General features: G+C 34.3%; 1 protein-coding gene across 1 annotated transcript in view; it reads right to left on the bottom strand.

Moving 5' to 3' along the window:
- Nucleotides 1–318: 318 nt before the first annotated feature.
- Nucleotides 319–8,601, bottom strand: part of LOC103768232 (alpha-mannosidase 2-like) — a gene marked incomplete at its 5' end in the record, with an annotated part of 18,005 nt that continues 9,722 nt past the window's right edge. The window contains 5 exons of the mRNA XM_008935374.1: nucleotides 319–490; nucleotides 3,065–3,251; nucleotides 5,645–5,818; nucleotides 7,320–7,447; nucleotides 8,381–8,552. Coding sequence (XP_008933622.1) covers nucleotides 319–490; nucleotides 3,065–3,251; nucleotides 5,645–5,818; nucleotides 7,320–7,447; nucleotides 8,381–8,552 — 833 coding nt within the window. The remainder of the gene's footprint in view (nucleotides 491–3,064; nucleotides 3,252–5,644; nucleotides 5,819–7,319; nucleotides 7,448–8,380; nucleotides 8,553–8,601) is intronic.

Here is an 8,601-nt window from a genome sequence, read left to right as displayed (position 1 = left end):
CAAATGAAGAAAATTACTTTGTACCAGGAGTGTGTTCTTTGAATGCAGAATTCCAAGTACTTGTCTAAAACAAAACAATTAAGGTTGCTTGTTTTGCCCCTTCTTAGATCAAAGCAGAAGGAGCAATAGCCATGTAGAGCCTGTGGGAATCACAAGAAATTTTCCAGCAGCTACAGCAAGTCCCATCTGACAGTTTTTACAATGGTCACAGCTTCACAGTCTCTACTACTTCAGTCCATGTGGCATATGAAGCATTAGGGAACTCACTCTTTGCTCAATTATCTCTACCAGAAAATAAAACCATTTGGTGGCAATTCTCTATCCAAGCAATTCTGTGTAGGAGATCGCTATGCAGGCAGGATGAGTGCTTCCTAAGAGGGTGATCTTGGACTCCTGAAGCTGGCAATCACAAACATTAACTGCCAACAATGCATCAGCCATGTAATTGCGAAGGCCAGTTGCAATGTGACCAACCACAAAGCGAAAAAAGCTGAAGGGTAAAATTTTGCTCTTGAACAAAAGGAGGTGAAGGGAAAAGTCCATTTTCTACTCCTCCTCTGAAGCACATAACTTGCAGTGTCGATTCTTTCCTATTTCCATGCATGGAAGAGAGTGACATACACCAAAACAACCTATGCTTCCTCTAACAAAAAAACTCATTCCAAGTCAAGGTAAAATAAAATAAAAAAAAAAAAAGCTGTTTTTCCTTTCTCGTGTGAAAAGCTAAAACTTCAGTATTCAAATATATGGATAGGGATGAAGCTGCGAAACAGGGTAAGTTTGACAGCAGTCTTCATAACCTAAACTGTTACAAAGTGTAATTAAACAAGTACAGGCTTTCAGTTTGGCTGACGTTTTCTTTCCTTCCTACAAAATCACAACTGAAGTGGCAAGGCAATGATAAATTCAACAGTTACTAGTCTTCAGTTTTCCATTCAGTATCTCTTCAATGTAAATGTATGGCCATAATAGTACTGAAATCAAAAGCAACAGTTCCAGCTGAGTATTCAAGAGCTGTTTTATTAATTTTGTTGCAGCTTCAACACTGAGGAACAGTCAGTGGCCTAAACCTTGCCTCTAAAGTAATAAAGTGTGTATTAACTACTTTTTTCAGATCTAGGCAGTGTTGTCTCCTATGCTTTTCCAGTCTTTAAAAACAAAAAGCAATCAGAGTCAAGAAACAGATTAACTCATGTGCTATATACAAACCTTTAACTCTGTAACATTTATGGCATTAAGATAGATTTTCCAGTTACTTCTGGATTTCATACATCACTTCATCATAACAGCTGTAAAGCTTGTACAGTTACAGGGGTCAGATGAGAGACGTCTTTCATTGCCCACAATAGCCCAACATGACTAATTTTTTTAGCATTCTCTGGCAAAACATTGCTTCTTATATTTTAGTGGATTTATTTGAAACTACACTCTAAAAGGATGATTCCTGTGTTCTTTGCAGTGTTTCAGATGTAAATAACCCAGATCCCACATGCTAGTTTCACTTTTCCCTCATGTATTATCTACCATACTGATATGTCAAAATGTCTGACACCAAAGCTGTTTTATCCAACAAAAGCTGATACAAAATACTAACTTTCAGAGACCATACTGAGACAATGACATTTTCAACTTGACCATACATTCACTACATACTTGTCCTATTTCTTTTATTCTTTGACTTCATATGACGTGGTGAAAGAATTACTTCTTTTACAAGGTCTAATTTAGTTTCTTATGCAAGGGTTGCATCTTGGAAGCACAGGAATAAATTAAGATTTAATTAAAACCCCAAAACATTAAAAAGCATTCCCATAGGCTCTCTAGATTATACTTATAGCCCATAATTTCTAGGTATTTATTAACCAAGCTGTTCCTCTTCCATAAATATTTGTCTCATCTAACTGGGTTATATACTCAATACTTTTCTTTTTAGAACTTTGATTTAAAGACACATGAGCTCTTCTTCACTTTTGGTAATCACTTGGTGTGTCATATTCTTCTACTAGCTCTAATGTTCTCCTGCCATTTCAGCTTTCCTTTTTTCCCCTCTTTTAAAGAAAATTACGTTTTCTTATCACCATTCCAATGTCTACCTGAAAAGATGAAAATTGTGACGTATTCTGGTTTTAGCTTTAATAAAAATTTGTAACTGAACTTCACTGACAAAGTGAAATTTTCAAGGTGCTTTGGCAAAGCTCATAGTCAGAAAAAGAACATGCAGACCTGACATGTAGACAACCAACGTGTCGTCATCACATCATTACTTCCAAACTTCCGCATCAAGACTAGAATCAAAAAGTCACTCTCCTATCCTTAACGCATCTTTTATACTCAGCAGTTTGCAGCAGTTGTAAATACCTACCTAAGTTTCTAACTCTTAAACTCATGTATGCTTTGAGGGCTTGAAGGTAGTAACAGGGCCATAGAATACAGTCCTTTTCTGGAAAAACCTTTAGTAGTTCTATCTTTTCTTTCTCTCCCTGTCCTCTCTGCACCTCCCAGAATTGAAAAATAATTTTGTAAAACTGTAAACGTGATTCTTAACCATGCAAAATAACTCAGGGTTTCTATCTGAAAAAAAGAAAAAACTGCAAAATTTTGCAAGGATATACCATGGAAAATATCTCACCATCTGTAGTTACAGCATACTACACCATGTTGTCTCTGAAGTCTTCTACTGGCTGAAGAAATACCACTGTCTATTCATGAAATTCACAAAACCTACAGTAGGCCAGTACCACATTTATCACCAAACAGATTATTATGTTCTGCCTAGCATCGAGCCTAGAGTACTAGTTAGATTCATGTATCATGAAAGGAAAAAAACAATTAACGCATCTTAATTATAACCTACCTTCAAATTTCACTGTCAATTATGTTCTGAACCTATAAACATTATAAACATCATAAAAATCAGACTAAGTAATAGATATTATTTTCCTGCAAAATGTTTAAGAAGTGCATAAATTCACCAAGCTATGTTAGTTACAATCACTGACCACCTTAAATTACTGTTTTTTTTTTAAAAAAGTTATTCCCTTGCAGAGTATGAAAAACACTGTACCTGTGTTGAACATTTCCAGCATGAATGGCTTCTGGTGGAACTCTCCAAGGACAGCTTACTCTTCCTCCAGGAAGACGTTTGAAATCAAACTGGCAGCAGATTTTTGGATCTGGACCACAAGTATGAGGAACATCATAGCTATAGAAAGGCATCATATGGCAAAGAATGTCTGTACTGGATCCCAAATCTGGAATTAATTACACAAAGCACACCTTTAAAATAAATGCTCTCAGATATACCCAAAATCAGTTAGATGTTGTTAATCGAAGAACTGTATTACAAACATCAGAACAAGATAATTCCTTGCTTTGATTATCCAGACCTGGAATCTACCTTTCTATATACCTTACACATACAAAGGCTAAAAACAGAGAGACAACCAAGACTGGAATGTTAAAATCAAGAACCAGCTGATTAGGAAAACAGTCACAAAAGGTATGGGGTTTTCTTATCCACATAAATCTCGTTATTTGTAGAATTTTTGAGGTGAACAAAACACATCATCTATACTATGAGTGAATCAGAGCAAAAAAAGACCCCAACCAGTAAAAAATAATTATAAATAAAAACAAAAAAAAAAAAAAAAAACAAAAACAAACAACCAACAAAAAAACACCAACCACTCTGCTGTCATTACCTCATTTGCATAACATTGGCTGGCTTTAGCAATATCTTAATTTCTTGAACACAATTTCAATCCATTAACAGTACAATTCTAAGTAGTTCTAGATACATTCTGCATGCAGGCATATACAATTACATAGAATTCTATGGACTGTTGAGACCATCTTTGCAATTTCAACTTTTCCATCTCATCAGTCCGTCCCCTACAAGTTAACCCACCAATAGCAGAGATAGATATAGATATATACATCTGTGTATGTTTTGTGAAGTCTCAAAAGAGAATCTTTTGATATTTAACTTCAGCAAGAACCTGAATTTGTCACAGAACTTTAAGTTTACTCATCTAATAAAATACCTAAATGCCGATTACCTATTCCCAGTACAAATAACTTAAACTAAGTTTATGCTGAAAAAGGGGATGAATGATGCACATGTGCCACAGAACCTATCTCCTAGGTGTGTCAACAATTTATACAAAAATACTCTTCAAAACCTCGTAAGTCTTCACACTTCCAGCCCAGACCTTTTGTATAAAAGCTTCCATTTTATTAGCAAGGTAATATTCCATGAATATATGCATTTACTTTTCAACTACAGGAGCTCTCTTTATCTCAGGTACCATGTCTACATATTATGTCAGATAACTATGCAGTGCTCTTTGACATGTGGTCTGTTTTGAAAAGCCTTCTTTAGAAGCCCAAACACTAGACCAGAACATCCATGTGATTTACATATGTAACTGTTTAGGAAAAAAAGGCCTCTCAATTAAGTCTTCTGTACACTGAGTGGCATATGCTAACATTCATGGAAAAAATTCTCAAGTGTCAGTATCTGACAAGTTCTTTCACAGTGGTATGTCTTCCTCAAGTCAAGTTTATTTGTGCAGCTGATTGCTATCTCTGAATACCTTCCCTCCTACAATATCCAACTGAAAACAAAGGAACTATAAAGGTTCAAAATCACAACCACCTTTCTATAGCAAGTACATTTGTTTGATCTCATATTGATAATGTATCATATATTACCTTACTTCAAAATCAGAAAGATCAAAACCTCAACTCCATACATTCTTACAGCTTATTGGAATGCTGGTACAGCACAAAATGATAAAATACTCATATAGAAAAGTATGTTAAATTACAGATGTATCTGTTTGCTAAGGGATAATCACTACATTATCAAAGAAAACTTTTATACTCTACATTGTATAAATAATGTCCAAAAAGCAATTGTATTTATTCTAAGAATAAGGTTTTAGATGAGAATTTAATTGAAAATTAAAATGGTGAAATGTATTTAATCTGTTTTTCTGACTAAAGATAGCCTACAAATTTCAACTCCACAGAAAGCTACTGTAACTAATGACACCAATTTGTCACAGCAGCTGAGGAAAACTTTGCTTGAAAGTTTTTTCTTTAGTAAGAATATAAACAAGATAGATGTCTCCATCTTCAAATACTCACTTTTGGCATTTTTTTTCTCTCTCTAAAAGAAATGCTCATTCTCTTCCCTTTAGTTCCACATAGTACGAGGAAGAAAACAAAGAAATGAGAAAAGAAAAAAAAATAGTCCACCACCCCATTTACATTTTTTTTTTTTATACATACTTAAGAAATATGGAGGAAAGGAAATAAGAGAAAGCAAGAGCACAGATGAGAGTGAAGAAACAGAAAGATCAGAGGAACAATGGCAATAATACAGTTTTTATCTTTAATCCTTTTTCAAAACCACAGGTACTCGCATTCCCTTTCTGTTATTAATAAAAATCCCAAACCCCAGAAATGTAACCTAGGTGGAAGACTGTTTTAGACAGAACTGCAGGTCTGAAGTTTTCAGGTCTAGAATAACTTCTCTAAGTAACCTGTTCTGTAAAGACTTCCATAGTATTTGTTCAAGTTCTCGGCATATTTAACTTGTGTAAATTAATGAAATAAACTGACAAAGAAAAATACATACCCCAGTTCTGTCTCCAAAAAAATTCTAGTGTCTTCTGCATTGCAAAATATTTTTTAACAGAGTAATGAACTCTCTGTATAAGCATATTGGAAAATCCTGCACGTTTCAGAAGGTAGGCCATTGTTGGTGAATGCCCAAAAGGATCAATTGCCCAACCAGACTTTGGTTTTACTCCTGTTGTCAAAAGAAAGAATGCAAAAGGGAAGAAAATTTTACTTTTCACTCAAAGAAAGTTATACCAATTTAATTAATATCAGAGCACTAAAGGTAAAATTTCCAAGAAGATAAATTAAAGTACAACACTGAATATTGTCTACTGCAGAACGTACCCTGGAATTAACAAGCTAGAATTAAAGATAAACAATGAACAGCAACAAAGAAATGTCTTAAAGGCAAGGCATTCTACATAAAACCCCTGTGATTAGTAGTCTACATTGTTACACTAAGTCAGTTTGTCTCAGACATCTTTACATGAAACCGTAAAGTGAAAAAGGAGATGTATTTCATTAAGTAGTTTAAAGATGTTACAGTTGGAAAGGTTACCAGGTGGAGACCAATTAATTCTGTAGATTGTTGAATTTTCACTGCAATTTAAGTAATGTTAACCTTTGCTGGCTTTGGAACTAATTTGTGTTTATTTGGTTGGCAATCATTTGCATTGTGTTGATTAAATACTGTCTTTTCACTGAGCTTCATACTAGCAAGTAAAAAAGATAACTCTTTTTGAACTGATCCTTCAGCATGGCTCCTTTGGCACATTTCTACTGTTTTACCAAAAGAACAGGAGGGAATGCATCACCCTCCTATTAAGCCTTCCTTCCCTATCTCTTAATTATGTCAAGCTGTGTTTATGGAAATCACAGTCAAAGAAAAACATAGTGAAACAGCTTTTCAAAATAATTTCAGTTAACTGGGCAAAATAATGTTAACGTATTATTAAATCACTGTGCAAGTATTTTGCACATAAAAAGGGTTATCTCTACTTATGGAACATTAACTCTAGTTATAGAACTTAAACAACCCTCCCACAGCCACCTAACAGCTAAGCCAGTGCTACTGTAGTCAGTAATTTCTCAAAGTTTCAAAAGCAAATTAGTTGACTTTTTCTGCGAACAATTCTAATATTACAGTGGGTTTAGGTTTTTTAACTCCTACCACTGCTACAACTACTACTAAATTTCATATTTGTTTTTTTGAAAGCCTTACATAAGAGAACCTAATGAATACACAGCATGGAAAACAGATCCAAACACATGGAAGGAATATCGACTTCAAGTCATTTAAGCCTTTTGTCACTGTTTTCAAAAGACAAAAATGGCAATTGGACACTGTTTGTGATACCAGTTGTCATCTACAACTGAGCATGATATAATGTTATCTTTTATAATGCTAATATACTATGCCCATCTTTCAGGGATCAAGACAAAATATGATATAAAATTGTTTAAATACATCTCATTCAGGAACCTCTATCTGCAAACAGCAATTGTAAATAATAGATTCAACCCTACAGCTTCCAGTAAGTGGTCTGATTTAATGGTTCAGGAGACTAAATAGAGCCTCCTAGGCACCTCAAAAATACAAAAAAAAAAAAAAAACCAAACCAACCCCACCAGAAGATTTTCACATTGATTTCCTGTATTAACACCGTTAAAATCTAGATAAAGCTACATACTGAGGTTCTTTTCTAGCCACTGATGTCCTTCTATCAGTTGGTCAATTAAAGCAAAATAATGAGGAGAGGCTTCATCCGGCATGACCCATCCTCCCGTTACTATTTCAAATTGTCCATCTTTTATTAACCTGAAAAACAAGTACATAATGTTCAGAATCTTCCATATAAAAACACAGTCTCTAGAATCAATTTTTGAACGTCCAACAGGTATTTACTAGAGACACAATGGCTAAATCTAAATTGCTTGTGCCACTTCCATCACTAGACTACGTTTTGATTCTTTAATCAAAACAGGAAAAGAATGAACAAATTAACAGTGACATTTTTAATGCCCCCTGTGCAACTGAACTGCCAGCTCTGCTGCATGTCCCATATTTATTTTAAATCAGGAAGAAAGGTATTTCCTGCAGAGACAGAAAAATAAAAGTGTTTAGTGTCCAAACTATATCCTTACTTCGCAGTTTCCCCAAGCAGCACACTGTGTCTCAATGTCTATGCAAATCTTTTACTTCTCTATTACATTTTGACTTCTGATTTTAAAAAGGACTAAGAAAAGCAAGGGTGTAAACTATGTATTACTTTAACATTTAAGCAGCTGCATGTTTACAAAAAAAACACCTATTTTAAAAAAAAGAAAACTAAAAAACTCATTTCACAATTGTTTTAACTGAATAAAAAATTATGACAAACTGCCAACATGAAAGATTATTTGTACTCCATGACCAATACTTCGATGTGACTTCAAATAACATTTACAATCACAGCTCCACTACAATTCAAATTACATTTTCATGGTTGTACACGGAAACTTTTAGTCAATTGCTTAACTAACTTAAGTAATTTGTAATTTGGCTTTACTTGTTTAAATAGATTTTTATTTTGTATCTAGGGTCAAAAAAAAAAGAAAAAAAGAAAAGCCCCAAAAAATCAGAACTTGAGTAGTCAATTATTGTAGCAATTCTGCATTGCAATAAGTGAAACCTCAAGTCCACAGTGTAGTCAAACGCACAAGGTCTCAGAACATGCCACAGAGGTAATAAGAAATAATTGAGTGTTCAAACCTTTTAACAGCATCCCTCTTTTGGCTATCTATTCCATCCCACCATTTTGAAAAGTAAGAAATCTCAGACCACATAAATTTCCTCCGGTTGTCTTCTTGCAGTTTTATAACCATATTATTTAAGATATGCTGTGTCTGATCTCTGAAGTAATCATCAAAAGTCTTCAGCCAACCTAAGAACAAGAAAATAAGAAATTTAAGGTTGCTTTCAACAGACTTAGA

This window comes from Merops nubicus, unplaced genomic scaffold (genome assembly GCF_000691845.1).
Source record: "Merops nubicus isolate BGI_N331 unplaced genomic scaffold, ASM69184v1 scaffold22472, whole genome shotgun sequence".
Taxonomy (NCBI): Eukaryota; Metazoa; Chordata; class Aves; order Coraciiformes; family Meropidae; genus Merops; species Merops nubicus.
The sequence above is the reverse complement of the archived record's forward strand: the minus strand, read 5'-3'. Positions and strand labels throughout refer to the sequence as shown.